Source organism: Argiope bruennichi, chromosome X1 (assembly GCF_947563725.1).
Source record: "Argiope bruennichi chromosome X1, qqArgBrue1.1, whole genome shotgun sequence".
Classification (NCBI taxonomy): Eukaryota; Metazoa; Arthropoda; class Arachnida; order Araneae; family Araneidae; genus Argiope; species Argiope bruennichi.
The window spans coordinates 129,554,774-129,578,045 of NC_079162.1; the positions used below are offsets into that span (position 1 = coordinate 129,554,774).

General features: G+C 29.9%; 1 protein-coding gene across 1 annotated transcript in view; it reads left to right on the forward strand.

The window, feature by feature from the left end:
• The window catches only part of LOC129958772 (uncharacterized), an 88,880-nt gene that overhangs the window by 24,939 nt on the left and 40,669 nt on the right, over nt 1-23,272 (forward strand). The window contains exons 3-10 of the mRNA XM_056071446.1: nt 2,278-2,432; nt 5,820-6,750; nt 11,350-11,678; nt 12,209-12,483; nt 15,198-15,314; nt 15,409-15,640; nt 17,387-17,554; nt 20,395-20,509. Coding sequence (XP_055927421.1) covers nt 2,321-2,432; nt 5,820-6,750; nt 11,350-11,678; nt 12,209-12,483; nt 15,198-15,314; nt 15,409-15,640; nt 17,387-17,554; nt 20,395-20,509 — 2,279 coding nt within the window. The 5' untranslated portion in view covers nt 2,278-2,320. The remainder of the gene's footprint in view (nt 1-2,277; nt 2,433-5,819; nt 6,751-11,349; nt 11,679-12,208; nt 12,484-15,197; nt 15,315-15,408; nt 15,641-17,386; nt 17,555-20,394; nt 20,510-23,272) is intronic.

Below are 23,272 nucleotides of genomic sequence, written 5' to 3' on the forward strand. Positions count from 1 at the left end.
TCACGCCAAAACCGAATTTTCTCCATAGACTCAGTACTAAAAGTTTGGCATCGTTGAACTATATTTGGCGAGTTTTCGAACATTTGGTAACATTCGGATTTTTTAAGCTAAAAAAAAATCTAAAATTTAGCGAATAGTTAATGATCTATAGTGAATTTGACCTCGCTTATTTCAAACATGTCTAATGATAATCAAGATTCCGCCAGCAATGACTTCACAATTTCTCGTGTTGGCATCAAATTACCGCCTTTTTGGAAGGCTAATCCTGCATTATGGTTTGTACAGCTCGAGGCGCAATTTGTCTTGGCCGGAATTACTGCGGATGATACCAAATTTAATTGTTATTTCTGCAGTTGATTCTGATATTTTAAATTCTGTTAGTGACATAATCTTGAAACCGCCCGGTAATGATAAATATACTATTTTAAAATACGTTTGATTGAATTACATTCCGAAAGTGAGGCTTCAAAAATTCGTACACTCTTACAAGGATTGGAGCTTGGCAACCAGAGGCCATCTCAATTGTTAACACGCATGAAGGCCTTGGCTGGTGAGACTGTTGGTGAACCACTATTGAAATCTGTTTGGCTAGGTAGACTTCCAAACGGCATTCAAACGATCTTAGCTGCTTTGAGAGAAGATTTGGGTGGTCTGGCATCCATTGCAGATAAAATTAGTGATTTGACATGCCATTCAAATATTAATACATTTAAGGCTACACCTACAATTTCCGAAACCCGAGTTACTCAACTTGAGCAGCAAGTCGCTCAGCTAACTACATTGGTTGGCGAGCTCACTTCAACAATATGCCAAATGTATAACACTGCTGATTGCAATGTTCCCTACTCAGAGTTCTGATCTTCATTTCGTAAAATTAGAAATCTAATGTTTTTGCAAATAATAATGATTAACAATAAAATCTTTTCTTTTATAATGCTTAATATACCATATTTTCTGATACGTATTTGATATATGTTAAAGAATACTTAGTATGCTTCTAATGTTTTGAATTTGATTTGGAAATTAAAGTTTAAAGAATATCAGTTTGTAGAAAACCACTCCTCATTTGATTTCTGTTTGAGAGCAACTGAATTTCAGCTCACTGCAATGCTGATCTTTTTCTCAATCTTCATGGTGTTCACCTGGAATTTTTACATAAGTTGTCCTTTATATCTGACATTACAAATGTGGAAGAAAAAAATATGCTGTAGTATTCACATGTTCAGTTAAAATTTATTTACTAAAAATAGTCATATTTATTCAAATTCTTAAAAAATTCGCTTTAGATTTTAATATAAGGCTGTAATATATGCTTTTAACATATTTAGTATGTATAATTAGTTTGAAATCTTAGGATTTTATAAGCATATAACTTGTGACAAAATTTAGGATGTTTTCAAACACCTTTATGTTTTTCTGAATATATGTTCTATTTTTTCTAAAATGCATGTAAGTGCTGTTCACAACAAATAAAATCTCAGTTATATTGTTAAAACAATTATCTGGGTTTTTTTTATTAATACTGAATCGGGTTTTTTTTATTAATACTGAATCAGCCCAAATCGTTTTTCTTTCTCTTCGCCAATTTTTGGTCAGTACATAAATTTGTCTGTGACTAAATCTTCACAATAAAATATGAATTAAAAAATATTTTTTACAAAGTTGACATTTTACATATTCAAAGACAGTTCATCTGGTTTTTCTAAAGAAATTAGAAAAAAATATGTTAATGTGAAAGTGTACAACCATTTTTGATCACACAGTGTAGAATAGAAATGCTATATACTGCGACTTAATCATGCATGTTATTTGTCTGTTTAGTAATTAAGATCACGATCTTTCAATTCTCTTCACATTGTCATTATGGGGAAAAAAAATGTGAATGTATTTTGCTAGCTGCTATAGCTGCCCCCCCCCCCCCCCCCGGTAGATTTTTTCTTTTTAAAAGAGAATTGTTTAATCAATACCATTTTAGAAGCTTTTTTTATACTTTTCTTTTTAATATTCACCGATTTTTGCCACCACAGAACAAGTTCTTCAGTTTCACGCCATGTTTTTGTATGTATTTCTCAAAGGAAGCATTTTAATTATTGATGCAAATAAATAATACAGAATTTTGTATGTATACTATGAAATTTGTATTAAATCCAAGAAATAGTTCATATGTTGTGAATTATTAAATAATTCTTTGCTTCAAAATATCTTTATTTCTCATCTAATTTCAATCTTAAATATGCTATAGATTTTGATAATATATTTATATTATTTTCTTTTCAGGTCTTTAAAGGATCCTAATGTAAAAGCTTCAGCATTTTGTGCAATGGAAGTATTTCCACCTGATGATGCTCAGCCCAATGAAGTGGGTACTGCTACAGCAGTCTCACGGCTGGAGCAGATAAAAGATTGGGATGAGAGTTTTGCTTCACTTGAAAGTAATTCAAGAACTATCTTTATATTATACATGCTTGTGAATTCCAAACCTTTAGTAATCGGGAAAAAATAGTAATTTCTTTTTTCATCAGTTGCAGTATATTTATTTATAGTTTGTGTAGTTAAAAGTTTTCATTAATTACTGAAAAATATTATCCAGAAATTTTAATTGTTTGAAATGAAATTTATTGTTTCAAACTTGTGTACAGAAAAAAAAAGAAGTTTCCAGTTTAAAATGCAACAAAATTGAATGAGATGCTACTTAAAGATAACTGGCGATTTCTTATCTTTTCAAAACTTTTTTTCTTAAATATCTTATTTGATATTATTCTTGTTGGATATGTATGATACAAAAGTTTGCATACTTTGTCCCTGATCATAGTAAAAAAATTATAACTTAACATTAAATAATTTTTATAACGATAAATGGATTTAATTTTAAAAATCAAGTAAATGAAATATAAAAATGAAAACATATTTTGAAAATGGGGGAATTTGTATTTTTCATCTAAGTACTTATTCAGATTAAAATTACTTCTTATTGTGATGTTTCTGCCAGCTGTGGTTTATTTGAATTACTGCTGATATCTTAGATATCTTAAACATTTTTATCACTCATTTAAACTTAAGTGAATCACCTTTTCAGTATTGTTTTACTTAGCAATTTATTTGTTATTTTTCATCTTAAATTTTTGTGATAAATGTCATGAAATTTAGCACATTTCATAAGAAAGGAATCTGTTGGCTTTTGTGACAGACTACCCTTTAAAGTTTAAACTGAAACAAAAGTTGTAAATAGTTTAAAGACTTAAAGTGAATGTGCAGGTAAAATTTTGTGAAAATTGCACTCGCCATTACTATTCTCAAAGACTACACCATTCCCAAGACAATTAATTTATAATAAAAAATTAAATACGATTATATTTACTGTAAAAAATGAGTTTATGCATATTAGTTAAAAGTATTAAACATTAACATTATATTAAACGAACGGTAGTGAAACCCAAATTCTTGCAGCTGTAATTAAAGATGACCAAACCTACTGATTTAAAAAAAAAAAAAAAATCCACGAAGTGTCCCAAGTAGAGGTTGGTCATTTCCAATAATTCGAACTCTCCCTCAATATTCCTTGAACTGATTTCATTTTCTCGGATAAAATAGAAAAATGAGAAACAAATGTTCTCATTCTGTAATAGAGTTCTGTCATGTAACATAATCAGCAGAGTATTCCAGGTAACGGAACATATAGTTTTATTCGATGATTATATATATGCTTTCTCTTTAAAGTATTTAAAATATGTAGAGTAAATTATTTAAGATATAGTCAGGAAAACAACGAAGTTTTTCCCAACAATAGTTTTTGTACACTTGCCCCCTCCTCCTCCCCAAAAAAAATTCCTTGGAAAAAAATACTCTTTTAAGCAATGTGCTATAGACGAAAATTAGGAATCTACTTGATTTAAGCTGCCATCTATTATTAAAAAGAAGATTAAAGGTGAATCCTAATCCCCCCTCCCCCCAGTTTATAGTTGAATTTAATGGTTTGAGAAGTGAGTCGAGTGTTCCATGTAGTAGAACTCTTCGATCCATAGGGTTAAGATGAGAACATTAGATTTTGGATCAGCCTTAACATTGATGTCATGAAATTTGAAATCATTATACAGGGTGGTTATAATTAAAGTGCAAGTGTTTGAAGGAATGTAAAAGAAAAACTATTTGGAGTATGTTGAAGAAATTTGATATATGTTATATTTACAACATAGGGAAATGAATTACACAATAAAAAATTTCAGTTCATTTTTCTGCAATAGATGGCTCCATAGATTATTAAAATATTGTTTTTTCTCTGTACTATGTCAAAATGAATACCACTTCAGTTTTAAAATCATTATGATGATGAAAGTCATGTATAGCCATGACTTCGTCAAAGGTAGAACATGCTCTGTTAGTAAAATGTTATTACCAAAAGAATAGCAATTATAGTGCTACTTTGAAAGAATATCGCCGTCATAAAGACGAGATAAGGACTGATGTCTGTAAATGGCTTAAAGAAAATGATTAATAAATTTGAAGCTATAGGAGAACTCGGAATGCTCCCTGGAACTTGAGGAAGATTTCGAATTATGAAGTTGTAGAAGAGATAGGGGAGCAGTTGATTCAGGGTTAGTGGATCAACAATTTGTAAGCACTAGAAGTGTAACAAAGACTTTATCAAAACCATGAGCGAGGATCGTATAATTAGGAGATGTTTCCAAAATTGCGTGGCCACTACGTTCACCTGATTTGAATTCTTGAGATTTCTAACTGTGGGGATATTTAAAAGATCGGTCTAAAAGGACAAACCTAACTCTGTTGTTGCTTTAAAAAGCAGCATTACTAGACATGTCCTAGAAATTCAGCAAGAAACATTAGGTGCTACTGTGGATCACACTGTCTTGCATCTACAGCATTTTATAGAACTTGAATGATCCCATATTGAATAAATATTGTAATACATTATGCATTTTAACAATGAAAAATGTTATAATGTATAAAATATTGTCATTAAAAAGCGCCACCTATGACAAAAAGTTGAACTAATTTTTTTTATTGTGTCATTCATTTCCCTGTGTTGTAAATATAATATACACCAAATTACTTCAACATACTTCCAAGTAGTTTTTCTTTTACAGGCCTTCAAACACTTGCACTCTAATTATAGCCACCCTAGATATGCATTGGAACGTCGAACTTCCTTATCTAAAACCCTTCCTTATTAAAAATGTTTTGCGTCTTTGTTTCCTGTTAAGATATAATGGAGGTATAATTTTTATATATAGTTATGAATAGGATTTTTTTTTTTTTTTTCAATCTTCAATGTCCAATTTTCATATTTTAATTCATAAGACAGCAGTAAGTTTATTTCATGTTGTCATTATTACCATTTAAAATAGTTATTGAAAAAAATATTGCTTAAATATTTAATATAATATTATAACTATTCAGCAGTGTCTTTGTGTATTTAAGTTTGTGTGCTGCATAGATTACAATTTTAAATATACTTTCTAACTGCGATGAAGATCTTGATTACTTGGGCATTGTGTTTTTGGCTTTGAGATCAAGGGATTAATTTTAAGATCGATTTTCACTGTAAATACTTTGTATATATGGGCCTGTGGAATTTTAATTTTGCATGAAAGTCAAATATTCTCATGTTGGTTGCAATGCAAAGCTTGAATTTTAAGTTCCCATGTCAAATGTCATTGTCATTGGAGCCTAGTTCAAAAGTATTAGATTCTTTCTTATGTAGCCTTAATACAGCCTTTACAAGGGTTTTTAATTTAACTAAACTGTATTATATAATTGCATTTTTGATTTCAAATGTACAATATTGATTTTTTATTCTTCAGTTGCACTTCAAGCTGCCTGTGAAACTAAAGAAGCTCATTCCAGCATTGAAAATTGCACTAAAGACTGTAACATACCAGATATTGATGTCTTGAATGAAAGCCAGATAAAAAATGAGGTGAAGAGAAAATGGGAGGATGAGTGTTTAGATGGTGATGATACTGATGAGCACAAACTCAAGCGAGTGAACAGCATGCACTTGGGTTCTGATGTTTCCATTCAATTAGTAGATTCATCAGCTGACAATTGTGATAATATTCCTATTTCAAATTTATTATCAATAGTAAAACCTGAAAATAAACCCAAATCTGAAGATTTATTGTATAATTTACCTTCTGAAACAACTCAAATTGAAGCTAAAGATACAGTAGATTTTGTTAAACTTGAACCAAAAATTGAACCTAGCCAATCCAACTCAGATTTTAAAAGTGAAACTGTTGACTGTAAACCTGATATTTTTTCTGAAATCAAAGAAGAACCTTGTTTCAGTGACAGTAAAAAATTTTCAGATGAAAAGAACTTTCAAGCTGATTCAGAAATGACAATTTCTAGAGATATCAAAAGTGATAGTGGATTTACGGATGATTTAAGTACAGAAAGCAAAGCAGATTTTTTTTCTCCTAGTGAAGATATTTTATCTTATGACTTGAAAAACCCAGAAGAACATTCAAATTTTAAAACTGAAATAAAATCTGACTGTGACCTTCTTGAAAATATGGAAGAACAATCTAACCAAACCATTTCTGTTAGTGACTCAGTAACTGAAGAAGGCAGGGAAAATTTTAATAGCAATGAGGCAATTCTAGGGAATTCAGAAGAATCTTGTGAGAAGAAAAAAGAGAAAAAGGATAAGAAAGATGATTGTAGTGATAAAAGTTCTAAAAAAGATGATAAGCTTTCAAAAAAGAAAAAGTTTGAGAGATGCAATATTAGGTGAGTTTATTGAATGTTTTTTATTCTTATGCTATTTATATATTTCTCAGGAATATTTGGTTTGTTTTCCTTCCTTCCTAAATAATTCTTATTAAAATTCAGCAAATTTTACCATTAATTTAATATTATAGTAAGAATGTATTATAAATTATTGAGATTAGTGTGTGTACTATCTATTATATGATTGTACAAGTACTAACATTCAAAAAAATTTATTCCTTCTCATAATACATTTTTTATCACTTCTCCCCATCCTTTTTTTTTTTTTCTCTCCTCTTGTGGGAGCTCTTCTTTCCGTCTTCATCCATCCTGAAGGAGTTAAAAAAATATTTTTTTATAGTTATGGAGAGAATCTATTGAAATTTTAATTTGCTAATAATGATGCATGCAAATTTATATGAAAGTATAGTAAATTTAAATGACTAATGCACATTTATATGAACCTTAATGAAACTTTCGGTAAGATCGGTTTTCACTCTTCTAAGAACAGATAGGGTCGGTAACTTTGGTTTGTCCTACGCTTACAACCTTGTGATTATGCTATATTATTGCTAAAAATTATAATACTTTCCCGTGACAACAATAATGTAAGGAGAGGATTTTCTATCAACAAAGATTGTCTAAACGAGAATAGGAAAGAACAAACATTCCTTGCAAGAAGAATGGTTTAGAACAACATTAAATCAAATTGGGAAATAAGTAGTTTCGAAGTGTCAAAATAATTTATTTCAAGTGAAAATTCACATGCCAAATATGAAGAGTATAAAGAAAAAAAACCCGAAAGGAATTAAGCAAAATTTGATAAGTGGGGGGGGGGGAGGGCAGAGTATCAGTTTATAGAATTAAAAACACTAAATAAATAAATAACTCTTGAGGTAGCTGGAAAAGAGATTGAAGAGTTGAGAAACAAATTGCAGGCTGCAAAATTTTGCAAACAAAGCCTTGAAAACTTTTTAAATTTATTTAAAGCAGTGCTTGCTCTTTTATAAAGTGTTTTTGTTAGTACTTAATAATTGACATTTCAGTTTTGAAATTGATAATTGATTGTTTTCTAATTTTTTGAATTTTAAGTGTAGTAGGCATGCTGTTGTTATTTGGTACTGGAGTTATCTGTAAGTTAGTACCTTATGTTTCACATTATTTGTAATAAAGAGTGAATATAAATGTCTTTATATTCATTTATGAAAGCATAAGATTTTATTTGAGCAAATAATTTATGATTTTTTATAGAAAAAAAAAAGATTTGAAGTAATATTTGTACAGTTTCTGTTGTTTAAATCTTTGTTAATATATATATGTTATTAGATATGTATAATTATATTATTTTTGATGTCTATGCTGCTGCATGTTGTTATTATACTTATGCAAAGAGCTCTAATTAGTTGTTGAATTGTTTTAAAATTTTCAACAAAAATCATAATAGCATTTACTGTTAACATAACTTGCATTGCAATGAGTGATTTTAATTTTTTTTAGAATTCTTATGCACTTTCAAAAGCAAAACATTTGTTAAAAATCCAGTATTCTTTTTCCGTATAGGAAGTGTAATATACAGTTTTTAACACACTTATTCCAATTTTTTAAAAATTAAATATCTTAAATATAAAAAAATTTCATGTTAAATAACTTTTAAATGCTTTTAATAATGTATATTGTAAAAATACAATGATTTTGAGTTGTGAGAAAGTCAAAACTTTAATATAACTAGTAGCCATAAATCAGAAAAATGTTACTTATTAGTCAGGGAAAAATTTTTCACTGTTCCTATAGTCATCCTGAATAAATTTTCTGTTATTTATTAAATGAATGCCAATGTGAATTCCAGTCATCTTCTTTTGTGGATATATTCGAAAATAAATTTCATTTTTATAAGGAAATTTAAAAGGCTATGTTATATCATTATACAAATGTTCCTATTTACTATTTTTATTTTATGATGGAATTTTTTTCTAAAAATGCTGTCAGAGGTCGAAGGAAGTCCCTTAATCAAAACATAGGTTTTGGTTTCTTCTATTGAATGAACTGGATTTCATTTTTTAAAAAAAATAGTGAAAGTATTTTACACTGTAAGATGACATTGCACTCTGAAATTGTAGATGGCGTCTTTATAGCAACTTCAAAATAGCTATTAAAATTTTTATGCATGCATGCAAGATAAAAGGTGGGAGCATGCTTATGAAGGGCATAATATCTTGAAAGTGTTGATGATTAGATGAATGTCAATGGAAATATTTATAGGGTGTCTGGAATACTCATCATGTTTCATTATCAATAGATGTTGATGTGTGTTTTTGTAGCACAACAAATATTTAAGCAGTAATCTATTTATCTCCAATTCTTTTATAGAATAACAAGAGTTATTTGACCAATTATTTGAATAATACCTTCTACTCATCACCAATTTAATATTTTTTTTATACACTACGGATTTTATGAATGTCGAAGCAAACAAGTCTAATGGAGTCAAATCGGAAATCTTAGCTTCTAGGCAATTGGGTCTCCTCTATGCAATCCAACTCCTAGGAAATGTTATTCGAAAACGAGGTAACATCTGCTTGATAGCGTAGTGGAGGGCTGGTAGAGGAAATCTAGATTCACACAGATTGACTTTAGTTTTATCCCTTTCTTTTCAAATAGTTGGTGAGAATTTTCATTTCCTCAAATATAGCAATTATCAGGGTTCCCACAGTTCTTAAAAACTCCTTGAATTTCATTTTGCTATACTCGGCACCACAAGTAAGTACTTGATTTTTCGTTACGTCCTTGAAAGATAAACGAAATGTAATCCATTTTTTCGATTCGTCGACCGAAAAAAATCCTGTTCTAAAAATTTTGCTTCACGGTTTCAGATGGTATTATAATAGTAAATTTTCAGAAAATACAGGTGAAAATTTAATTGCAATATTTTACATTTTGTCTCAGTTCTTTAACTACTTGAATTCCTTTTCCAGTAACCTCTACCTTCACGAATATTTTGTGATGCTTTTCGTGAATTTTACCACACTCTTTTCTCCTCTTTTTTCATTTCCCACTCCTGTTTTTGAAAATCGACAATTATGATACCATTTAATCGTAGAACAACTCTTTTAGAATATTTTCGACCTTTCAGTTCATCAGTGTCACGAATCGGAGATTGGTAAACAATATTTTTCACATGTTATCATGAGAAGTCCAAAGATGTTATGTCTGGAGATATGGGTGGCCATGATAATGGACCTCCTCATCTCATCGTGCTTAAAAATGATATTGGTTTGCAAATCCTTTACTTGAGGAAGTGCGAAAATTTCAAGTATATGAAGGTAATTGTCAGAGTAGATAGTTACTTCGGAAAAGAATTCAATAATTCGATCCTCTTGCTCCAGTACGGCATGAAGAATTTTACCCATATTTAAGTATTATGTCGGGCTAACAATACCTTATACGTGAAACTTTTCCTCATCTAAAAACATTATACCTTTCTGAAAATTTTCATCGTTTTTGTAACATTCTTTAAATATTCGGCGTCGAAGCTTATCGTCAGGCTTTAACTTGTACAACATTTGAGTTTATACGTATGAAGCCGTAACCTTTTATGCAGTACATCATGCACAGTTGATCTTGGTATTTGCTATTGCTGAGTCGCTTGGTGAATCTATTTATGGGAATTGCGACGAAAGCATTCTTCAATTCTTGCAATGTTTTCGCAACTTCTGTTAGGTTGGCCAAATTTTGGTTTTAGAATACGCTACCTGTCGTCATAAATCTTTCATGCCACTTATGAATTATGGGTCTTGAAATTGGACTTCGATTATAGGTAGTCGGAATTTACTCGGCGCCTGTGTTGCAGATTTAATAATGTATAGTAATACGTTATATATGTATAGTATTGTACTGTGCAACTTGTATACTGCAACTTTCACTTCGTCGCTGAAGTGTTACTCTGGTATAAGCTATATTCTAGCTCTTGGAAACTTATTGGCTGCAAGAGCTTCCTTGCATTGGATTGCAGAAATGTTTTCTAACGTCCAATAAAAGAGTTTATATAAAAGAATTATTCAAGTACGAATCGAATCTAATTTCAATTTTGATTATGTTGAATTATTATGAATGCGAAAAGAAAATAATATAAAGAACTTGCAACTATCCTGTGAAGTTAGAATATAATGAAATGTGACATTGAACGCAGTCTAATTACATTCTTATTGATAGAAAATTTCCCCCCTTTTTTTTTCTTTTTTTTTTCAAGCCCTTTACAATACTTAATAAAATTGTCATAAACACTTCCGGTATCTGTGCGGGACAAAATGCGAACTTGCATAATGATAATCGCAGACCTCGGCGCGTTGATTTTTGCCACAATCCAGCATTAAAAAAAAAAAATTGAAATAAAGCATGGAATTCACAATCTCGTACTTAATTATTTCTTATGTTTAATTTTATTTGCACACGAAACAAACCTGAATGCGTCGCTAGATACTAAAATAGAGTAATAGATTTCGCTGGACAATTATATATATTATATATTGATTATGGAATATGTATTTTTAAAATTTTTCTTTAGGGCTAGAGGTATAAAAAATGACTTAAAAATGTTAATGACTTTTTTTAAACAATTTCTAGGGATATAAAATTGGAGGATGAATTAGATGCTGTTACTCTCTCAGCTCAAAAAGAGGAGCAAGAACGTATACAAAGGTTGCAAGAAGCCCAAATGCGAGCTTTACAAGAACGACTCCAGCAGATAGAAGTTGAGAAGGAAGCTCTAACTCAGCTTTTTAGCCAACCTGATGATGCTCCAAGTTTATTTGATTCTTCTTCATTGAGTGAATCGGAACCAACTGATGAGTGCAAAAAGGCTGTTGTTAAAAGTGAAGCTGATGCTGTTGTGGATAGCAGTGATGATGATAAAAAAGCAAAACTTCAGGGTATAATACCTACCCCTATTGAAGGTATGGCATTAAAAAAAATTACAAATTGTAATTTTGTTGTTATTTTTATGAAGATTTCGGATGTTTTATGTTCTACTTATTATAAAAAGTTTTATCTATAATGTAATATAAAATAATAGTTTCTACATCTGGATTTGCAACCCTTTTGTAGTAGAATGGTTGTTATATTTTTAAACACTAATCTGCGTAGTTGAGACTTATGCGGTATTGCCTTTTTTTTTTTCCCCTCTCTCTCTCTCTCTCTTTCTTTCTTTCCTTCCTCAATTCTGGCAACCTTATGATGTATTTTATGTACGGATTCAAAAGATATAAAGACTGCTCCATTGTAAGAAAACGATTTTTATCACTTAATACCTCCCACATTTCAAATAGGATTTTTCTGTTTTAGCTTTTAGTGCCTGATTACAGCGTGAATATCATTCAGTACCAAATGGAATTGAAAGTTGTTTGTTAACTTGATAAATCACATTAATGCTGCATGAAATAATATATATTTTTAAACTAACATCATAGTTTTTCTTGTTTTGTAGAAAATATAATTAATATATCAAGCTCCAGCTCTGGTAACGAAAGTGACACCGATGACTCTGACAAAAAAGATGATGATGTTATGGTTTTGAGTGACGAAGGTGAAACAGAAGGAGATGGCACTGCAGAAGATCCAAATAACAGTGGTGCTCATACAAATGATTGTTTTAATCTTCCTGACGAAGAAGGTCGAGTTTTAGTAAATGTTGGACACCCACCAGAAGATCCGGATATCTTTTTAGCACCACAGATTGCGAAAGTCATTAAACCTCACCAGGTATGTTACTACATTTCAGAAGGTATTGGTAGCAAAATAAATAAGTATTTAAATAATAGTAAGTACATGTGCAAATATTACATAACATCTATTATACATCTTTTTTTATGTCAGTATATATCAGTCAATATTTAATTCATTACATTCCTTTGTATTATATACGTTAGGGTGGAACGAAAAAATAAATTTTTGATTTTTAATAGCGCGGAAAATTTTCTTTTGGTGTAAATAAAATAAATTGTAAATACAAAAAATATTGGAGTAGGTCTTGAGGTGTCGCAAGGACGTTAAAGTTTCATAAAATCACACTTTTTGCAACTTTTTAAGGATTTTTGCATGCCTCCATTATGAAATAAAAAGCCTTAAATAGGCATTATCATATGAATAAAAGTATAAAAACAGTTTTACTATTGCACTGGCATAGCACTGAGTCGTCGCCGGAGCGGTTGTTATTGAGGTAAGTCGGAGATTTCTTTGCGTCCGGTGACAAGGAGAGAGTTGGTTTTAAATCGGTAGCTTTGCCGAGTTCAGTTCAGTTGGCGTCTCCGCTCCGTCTATTGTATAACTGATTTGTTAGCGTATGCGCTTGTATGCTTTGCTGTGAGTAGAAATTGCTCATTCTAAATTAGTGAAGACAAAACAAATATCGAAGTGTTCTATTTTTGCGAAATTTAGTGATTTGCTTGAGGTTGAACTCATTTCATATGGATCTAGTGCTACTGTTATATTAGACATAACCTCACAATTGCTTCAGAGAAGGATCCTTCTGTAAGCGAAATATGTGACATTTCAGTTCCCATAATAAAACAAATATGGTCGAAAGCTTCTATTCCCGTTGCTTCTAGCAAAAGAATTTCACAAATGATAAAACCTTATCATGCTAAATACATGAATTTATTAAAGTCTAAAAGCAGAAAATGTTCAGATAAGTTTGATTCCAAGCTCACAGAATTTAGAGAAGAAGCTAGACGTTTATTTGATATTGCTGACTTGTATAAAAATAAAGTGCCAGTCATGGAATAAAAGGTTCTAAACGATCGATGCTCTAACAGGAAAATGGTAATGGGCAATGTTGATATAACTACAACACATGATGCGCTTTGAGGAAGAAAGAAGCAAGAAATAGTAGAGTACTACAGAGAATAGTTAAGTTTAATCAAGAACGGACAAAAAATACTAGTGTATCAGAAAGGATTACTGGCGCCAATGGCAACGTTGATGAACAACTGTATTCTTTACAAAAAAAGGCAAACCAATCAGGTGCCTGTGTGGTTTAAATTAATGTAATGTTAATGTTTCATGTACTTATGATTCCAGACATCTTTTTAACCTGATCTCATATTCACACTATCTCTCTGACGATTTCAAGAACATTATAGATCAGATTATTCAAAGAAATAGGTACTTTGCTGCTTCGGAAAATATCCTTTTGTCCATGCTAAGTGATGAACGTAAAATCCAAAGAGAACTTAGTTTACGACGTGTTGAAAAGCAAGAACAGAATGTAAAAATAGAGTCAAAAAGTTTAAAGTTCCAAAGATAAACTACGATGCAAAAGATTACATCGACATGAACTCATGTCTTGAAAATGATGTAACTGAACGCCCCTTGCTAAAACCTGTTTCCAGTGGCTGTCCCAAAGACTTAATACAGAAGGCTTCTGAAGCTGAATCAAATAATATAGGGGACTCGGTTATCGACTTCTGAGGCTTCCTTATTAGATGGAAGCAGTGGAAAGAGCTGTGAAACTGGTAGCCGAATCGCCTCAAAATGTTTATGGTTAAATCGCAAGAGAAGCATATGTAAAAGTAAAAATTGACTCATGTGAATATGCTAAAATGTAATTAAAAAAACAATTTAATGTGGCAATGAAGTAGAAACAAGCATTTTGCAGTTGCAGCATTTGTAATTATTAAGGATACAGAAGTAAGAAACGCAAAATTAGACATAAAAAATAGTTTTATTATTATTATACTTTATAGTTAATAATTTTTTTCCAATTGTAATGTTTATATATGTATTTAAAATCGTCTTTTGTAACATTATGTGAACCAAAATGTCATAAAAATATTTTATTAAAGTTTATAATTTTTCAATTTTTTTACAAACCTTAAGCTCTTTGCGACCCCTTGAGATATTGATGTATTGCAACCAGAATTTTTTTAAATTCCTTTTAAACCTAAAAGCTAATTTTTTCCCGCTATTGCCAAACTAAAATCTAAGAAAGAATTTTAAAGGCCCTTTTTAAAAATTTCAATTTTTTCACAAATTTCTAGCTCTTTGTGACGCGTCAAGATAATCTAATATTGCAACCAAATTTTAAAAAATTGTTTTTGAACCTAAAATGCAGCGTTTCCGCATTTTTGTTCCACCATAATATACATAAATGTACAAAATCTTAATATATGCATTATTTAGAAATCAGACTTCTATTTCCGCTATTAATTCTTCTCTAGATGTTTTATTATTGTTTATTTCCATTTTGTTTCTGAGAATCTTTAAATGTTAATAAATTCAGTTACAAAAGATTTCTTCATCATTCGGTATTTTAATACACAAAATTCTTGTCTTGTGTTGCAGTTTTTTGGTTTATAAGGCGTGATTAACTATTTATTTTGGCGTCTATTTAATTGTTTATATTAATTTCCTGTTAATAATGTTTTTAATTAGATTGATCAGTTAAATATTTTATTCAATGTTGTATTTCTTGCCAGATTGGAGGAATTCGGTTCCTGTATGATAATGTAGTGGAAAACCTTGAGAGATACAAATCATCTAGTGGATTTGGATGCATACTGGCACATAGTATGGGCTTAGGCAAAACAGTGCAGGTATCTAATTAACTGTGCACTTTTTCAATTAAATTATAAAAAGTATTTTTATGGTTCTTTTATATCATTTCTAAGATGTGATTTTCTTCTGTAGGTTGTGTCATTTGTTGATGTCTTTTTGAGGCATACTCCTGCAACATTAGTTTTGTGTATTGTGCCTATCAACACTATTCAGAATTGGAAGGCTGAATTTGACATGTGGGTTCCCCCTTCTAATTGTGTTGAAGATTCTCAAGTTTTGAGTGGCGAAGTGAGACCTCGAGACTACAACGTGTATACTTTGAATGAAAATTTCAAAACTATGGCAGCTAGAGCTGCCCTAATAGGTATGCACTCCTTACTGACTTATTTCTTATTAGTGAGTGAATTCTTTTTGCTGTTACTCGTACTCATTTAAGTCTTTTTAAATTGATGAAAAAGGTTTCTCAAGAAAATTATATTCTTTTTTTCAAGGTATGTGTTTACTCGAGATTATTTTTTAATTATATTATTGTAACTTCTAAAATTTACTTACATAGTTCAAATGGATGGATGTGGTAGATTTTTCCTTCCTAGTAAATTGTTTGGTATATGTATTAAATTTTCTTGAATTCCTTTGCTTATTATAATTATCGCAAAACGTATGTTTAGTTTGGCATGCATCAGAAAACCCATTAAAATTCCAAATCAGCATTCTTTTTATCCATTAAATAGAGGTTCATGTTTTACTTTTGCTACAATCTACAAACATCCATCACCTACCCCAATGATGATTTAGAGTGAACATTTGAGCTATAAAAGTGCATAAACGCATTTAATTTGATTTGGAAGTTGCCTATAAAGAATATTAGATAATGACTATAAATTTTTACAATTCTAAATTCATCTTTTCACCTGAAATCGCCATTTATTATATTCTTTTAGGCGAAGAATGTATGAATTTTAGAATATTGTAAATTATTCAGTACAAATAGGTATGAAAAAGGATTTCTTGTACATATTTTAGCATGGTACCTTAATAGTAGTTTCAATTATTAAATATTTTTTCCAAGCATTTTGAGGTTTAGAAACGGTTGTATAAATGCCAGGTCTGTTTCTAGTATGTTTCTGCTGTTAAATTAACTTTCAGGCACCTAAACTAGAATATTACATTTCAAAAACGTTGATTACTTAATGTTTATTTTTTAATTTTTTTAAATATTACATCATCATAAGTTATTTACTTAAATATTTTAGCATATCTTATTATGACCTGTTTGAAACAGAATTAAAAAAAAAAAATGTACCTTTAGACTGAATAACTGCTTTCTGATTAATAACTAGTTTGAAGTTTTAGTATTGAACAGACATTTTTTAAAATGAATTCGGACATTGGAATTGTAGAATTTTATTTCCCAATAGATTTTACTGGAAGAATTATATTTTGGATGTATTTAAATTTTTGAAACCAACATATCTTCTCAATTGATTGAGTTTTAGGGCCAAATCCTTCATTTATGTTTTTGAAGAAATTTTTTCCATATTATTCCGACTCATCTAATGAATAATTCTATGAAGTTCTCTCTCTCTCTCTTGGTTATTTTTAAATTATGTGTTTTTGAAATTAATTTAGACAGCAATTAAACCATCAATTAATATCGATTGATTTGGGCATTTCGCATAATTGCAATTTTGAAATGTCCTAATTTTATGTATCGATAATTAGATTATTTTAATTATTAAAAGTGTATTAATTGTATTGAAAAATTTGCCTGTCAGGTTTACATTTCCTGTTTCAAAAATATTGGTTCTTATTTAGCTTTGATTTTCTCTTTTTATACTGTGTATTAAGGAGAATAAGCCTTACTTTTTTTGAGCATAGGCATGAAATCAGTTATTGATTATATAATAAAGACAAAGATTTTCAGAGCTGCATATTTTATTAATACATCCAGGCTTATTTCTGAAACTGTTTAGTTTTAATGTATGAGGCTCAAAAAGCTTAATTAACCATTTTCATAGGGTTTGATACTAAATCCGTTTTTAAATACGTGTGTTACCATGTTTGTATTTGTGTTTTCAAATTTAAGGTATTATATGTTTTTTACTTATAGCTGAATGGAGAAATCAAGGTGGTGTCTTACTGATGGGTTATGAAATGTATAGAATGCTGGCCTTAAGAAAAATGCCCAAAATTCCTTTGAAAAAAAGTAAAAGATTAAAGAAACAAGAAATGTCAGTAGAACCTGAAACAAATGAACAAATAAAGAAATACATGGATGGTAATTATCCTCTCAGTTTATCATAAAATATCTATAAGCATATGTTGTGTAATGAATATAAAAGAGAATTTGCATCTGTATTCAGAATATAAGACAGCAATTTACTTAATAAATTGCCTTTTTAATCTAAAAACTGAATTGTTAACTTGATGATAAAACATTATTAGTATTATTTATATAATAAGCTCCCTGGAATTTGTCTCCTTTTGCTGCATCATATTGATATAATAAGATAATGATTATTAAAGAATATGAACAAATGAAGTTATTGAAGCTGTGAGCCATTACTGATATGGCATTTACTTTTCTGGTAATGTGATATTTGATTATATGCTTGCGTTCATTTTGATTATGTAAGTTAGGATTATTTTCATTTAAAGTGGAATATTTCTTGTGCTGTTGTTTATTATGGGTGTAACCTGTTTCCTGTATAATTTCAAAATATAAAATGGATTTATTATTGTTTTTTTTTTTTTACTTCAATCTACTAAAATAATATTGCCATCATGTTTCAAAATCCCGATCGGATCAAGCACTTTTTATCTTAGATTATTTGCATAATTTAATGTACAGTCACTTAAAGTATTGGGTCTCTTGACATGCATAACGTGTACAGCTTTTTATAAAAAAATATTAATTTGAGTAATTCAAAAACAAAATTAATTTACTATTTTAGAATTACAATTTGATATAGCATTTTAAATAAAATTTAAACACAAATAGTTGTCAAAAAATTCAGTTCATTGTATTGAATAAGTAAGCTGAGTAAATCGACTGTGTTTAATATTATTGACGGGTTCAAGAAACAAATGATATTGAAAACAAGCAAAGGTCGTTTAATGAATAAGAAGAGAAGGGGATTGTGAGACATATTCACATTAATCTAAGAACTAGCACAGTAAAATTGACTCTGAAATGTAAAAGTAGGCTTCAGAAATCTATAAATGTTGAAACTGTTTGGGATATTTTAAGAAAACCTAAGTATCAAGGCAGACTACCCTCGGGAAAAGCCCTACATCTGCAAAACAAATAGAAAAGCTATTTTGGCATGCATGTAAAGCAGCCATCAGAATCTTGGGATAATTTCATTCTTGTGAATGAAAGTAAATAACAATTTCGGGCGGATGGCAAGCAAAAAGGTTGGCACACAGCAAATGCAGCATTGCATATTAAAAATTTGAGGTCTACTGTAAAATATGGAGGTGGTAATCAATTTCTCTGGAGTTGCATGGCAAGCTCTGCTGTCGGGAACTTAGAATTTATAGATGACACAATGAATAAATATATCTACTTTTACATTTTTAAGCGAAATTTACAGCAAAGTGTGAGATACTTGGGAATCTCGACATTTTAAACTAATCCAGGATAACAACCAAAACATACTGCTGATATTTGTAAGTTATGGGCCCTCTACCACTGCCTTGGTATCATTAAGACCCCTGCCTTGAGTACAGATCTTAATCCCATTGAACATGTGTAGGATTATTTACAATAAAAAATCAATGAATACAATAAATATTTGTAATAAGCAGGAGTTAAGAAAACATCATTTGATCTAAGAGTGGGTCAAAATTAATGGATCATTTTGCGGAAAATTTATCGAATCCATACCAAATCGATTGCAAGAGATCATAAAGTGCAGGGAATGACTCCTAGTACCTGCATAACGTTACCTGTGGTGTAACACTCGAGAGGAAAAATTAGCTTTACACTTGAGTCTTGCCTCCACCCAATTATGGGTATGCCACGCAACATCAAACAAGAATAAAAACACATTTAGAAATCATCAAAAATAGCTATAAAACAATTTTTATAGCACACATTCAGAAATATTTAGACTTAAAAAGGTAAAAAATATATGTTCATAGACAAAAAAATTCACTAAAAATATACAAATAAGTCATTGTACACATTGTTCCACACTTGTTTATAAACTCTGTATAAGCTGATAGAAAAATAAAATTCAGCTTGCTTCATAATATTTCTTTACGAACTATATTGACTGGGCAATCACATTGATCCTCATGAGATTCATTCTGTCTTTGTAATGCAGTTTAAGAGAGATGGTTACTTCGCTCAACAGAAGACACTCCTTCCAAAAGTGTTGACATTCTTTCTCTGATATTCACTAACTTAACGTTTCTTTAGTCTACGTTTTCAATATCGCGCAATGAAGCGTTTTCGCATTTAATGTGCTCCGGCCAAGGTTGAATTTCCTTTTTGGGGCATAATTAATTTTGAATCGCTATTTAATATCATTGATAAACGAAGAAATGAATCGTATATGCATACCACAGCTCTTGCTGATCTTCTTTAAGTCGATGCGTAGTTCGAGGTTTTCGCATACGCGCGGATAAGTGCAAAGCACAAATACTGCGTTTCTACGCATGCGCGAATCGTAATAGGAAAATAATTAAAATTGCAATTATAAAGCTCTCTCTCTTTTTTCGATGACTTTAATATGCGAAAACCTTCCCCACTAATTCCCAAAAAAATGGTACAAATACCTCCAATATTAGTTAAGTATTTCTCAAGTTTTTTTTTTCTCAAACATACAGACGCTTTCAGGAGACTTCATTTTATACTATGTATAAATGCTATAATTCTTTTTTTTTTTTTTTTTTTTTTTTTTTTTTGACTCAGTTGTATATTTAAGTTATTCTTTGAACTTGCATTATGTCCCTATAGTTTTTTTGGGTGACTGTATATTTTATACCATACGTTTTATGTCATTCTATTTCCTGTAGCATATTTTGCTGCTGAATTAATTATTTTAAGTTGATTACTAGCGATTCATTATTTTAGTTGATTAATATATTATGGTAAAATTCATCTTTTAGAAATGTATGAACATATTGTTATTCCTGGTCCAGACCTTGTGATATGTGATGAAGGACATAGAATCAAAAACAGCTTAGCAAGTACATCCATGGCATTGAAGAGCATCAAAACAAGGTTTGTGCTTGAAAATAGAGATAAAAAATAATTGTTTTGAAAATAAGTAGATTATCAACAGTACTAAATCAAATTTGATCTGTTTTATTCTGATCATCTTTCTACTCTTAGTTTTAAAACAGAATTTAATGATACCTATCTTCAAGTCAGCTTTTCATTTACATTCAAATTTTTATTACTGCTTTTAATATTAATTTTGTTTAAAAAAAAAGGTATAAACTGTTTTAGTGATTAAAAACATTTGATGTGTTAGTCAAAGCTTCTATGGTATTTTTTATTAGGTTGCAATATTAGGATAAAAAAATGAGTGCTGCAGGTTAAAACTTTTAAATGCAAAATTTAAAAGTTTCAATTCATAGAGTCAAAGCTTCTATGGTATTTTTTATTAGGTTGCAATATTAGGATAAAAAAAAAATGAATGCTGCAGGTTAAAACTTTTAAATGCAAAATTTAAAAGTTTCAATTCATAGAACTCATATTTTAAACATATTAATTTCTTATTCGAAATTGTAGTACACATATTTGAAATATTATGTGTCATTGTAAAATATTAATGCTATTTTTATATAGTCTATTTGATGCAGAAATAGTTATTGAACGAAGATTGCTTCCATTATTGTATGAAATTTTAAACCGAACAACATTTATTGTATAAATATTGTGGTACAAGTCAGGAGAGAGTTTATTCATTGATTTATTATTGTTTGCTTTAACTATGCTTTCATATTGTAAACAAATCAATTAATGCTAAGTCATGTTGCTGAATGTTTTATCAATATTCAGGGTTGCGACGCCGGGAGAACCGGGAAAATGCAGAGAAATATGAAAATTTTCATAAAAACTGGGGAAACGCTGGGAATTTTAAATTTCTTAGTTTTTTCCCATTTAAAAAAGACCGATCCGTAAAGATTGCAAAAATAAAAGATCCTAGTCATCGCTTCAAAAACGAAACAGTACCATTTGCGATTGTGTAAAGCGGAAACTGTCATCTTTCCTACTCTCTCCCTCTTTTTTTCTTTATCTGTGTGTTCCCGTTTGCAGCTAATGATCATGCGCGAGACTTCTGTAACTGTATGAAAGATCAGACTACATTTCTCTGGAGGGAATAGCGACAATCAATTCTGCGGACGCATCGCGGTGGTATTTAGCCACTCACACGTGAGTTTATTGAATGGTTTGTTTATTATTTGAAAAATTGTGAGCTTATTCAGAGTAGATTACAGAATTGTTTCTTAAAACAATGAGCTGCTAAAAATCCGTATTTAATACGAATTGGACAGAAGAAAAAAAAATCATACCCGATTTTGCTGAAAGGGCTTGAGAAGTACCGCAAAATTCATTTATTGCTTACTGCACGCTTTGTAAGAAAATAATGAGCCTAAATAATATGGGAAAACAGGCACTTATTAGTTATTCAGAAAAGGAAAATAAAATTGTTCAAAATCAGTTCAAAAAGGTGATATCTAATATTAGACTTTGTATCTAAAGGAATGAAGGAGGTGATATGTCAAGACCAAAAGCGTTAAATTTTATGTCCGAAAATAAGCCGATTTCAAACCTTTTAGTTCAAAAACACTAATTTAAAGCTGAATTTTTATAGACATTAAAACTTGTTGCTTCACATTCGTCCTTTTAATGCATTCAATGGTATATTGGAAATATTTTCACATGTTCACTGAAAATGAAATAGCTAAAAATGTACATTGTTAAGCTGTACAAAAATGTCGTACCTTATTTGTTAAGGATTAGCTCCATGAAACTAATATCTGAAAAATCTGCAGAAATTGATGCCCAAATACATGAATTGGCAAAAATGAATTAATAAAAAAAAAGTAATTGCTTTTGTAATATTTTTTGTTAAGTAATCATTAAATGATTTGTATCATAACAAAAATGCTTTGTGTTTTATTTCATTCGATTCCTTAATTTTATGACTTACAGTTAAAGAGCATGAGAGGTAATATACCCCCCCCCCAGTTGTAAATTTTGTCTAGCTGAATTCTGTGTAATAAATAAATAGATGTTTTTTTTTTTTTTAATTTGTATATAAATATCAAAATTCTTCTATTGTCCTATTATTTCAAATAAATTGCTGCTTTCTTTCCTTGCATTTTCCTCTTCTTAAAATCATATTTCTTCATATCTTGAATATATGCACAGGGGAAACACAGTTTTTTTTTTTTTTTTTTTTTTCTCTTTTTCTAGATTTGAGTGGGAACCCTGATCATTCTTTTTCCTAAGAATTATTGATGTATATATGTGATCAGCATTTTAAATAACTGCCATAAAACTTTAAAGTTTTTTTTTATTGCTCATAGTTTTTAAGTATTGTAATTTTGAAGTAAAATAAAGAATACTGTCCATTGATATTACTGATCTGTAATTTTGACTAAAACCTGACAGAACATCAAAAAGGATTTTTTTTTCCCTTGTAATATTTGTCTATCACATAAAGATATTAATTTCTTGTAATTTCAGCTTCCATTTCATAATTTAAATGAGAAATTGTCACTGATGATCATGAATGCAGAATCCTGGACATTTTTTTTTATTTTACACTTACTCTTTGTTCAATTCTGTATTGTAAGTTTAATTATTATAATATGGATTGGAACTTAAACAGAAATACATTCTTTTATAACTCTGCTTTATATATATTGAAATTGACTTTTATTCATGCTTGAAGTTATATACTTGCAACACAGCTCAAATCTCATTAGTTGTTAATGTTAGAGTTGTGGTAATGCAAAATTAACATTTTTA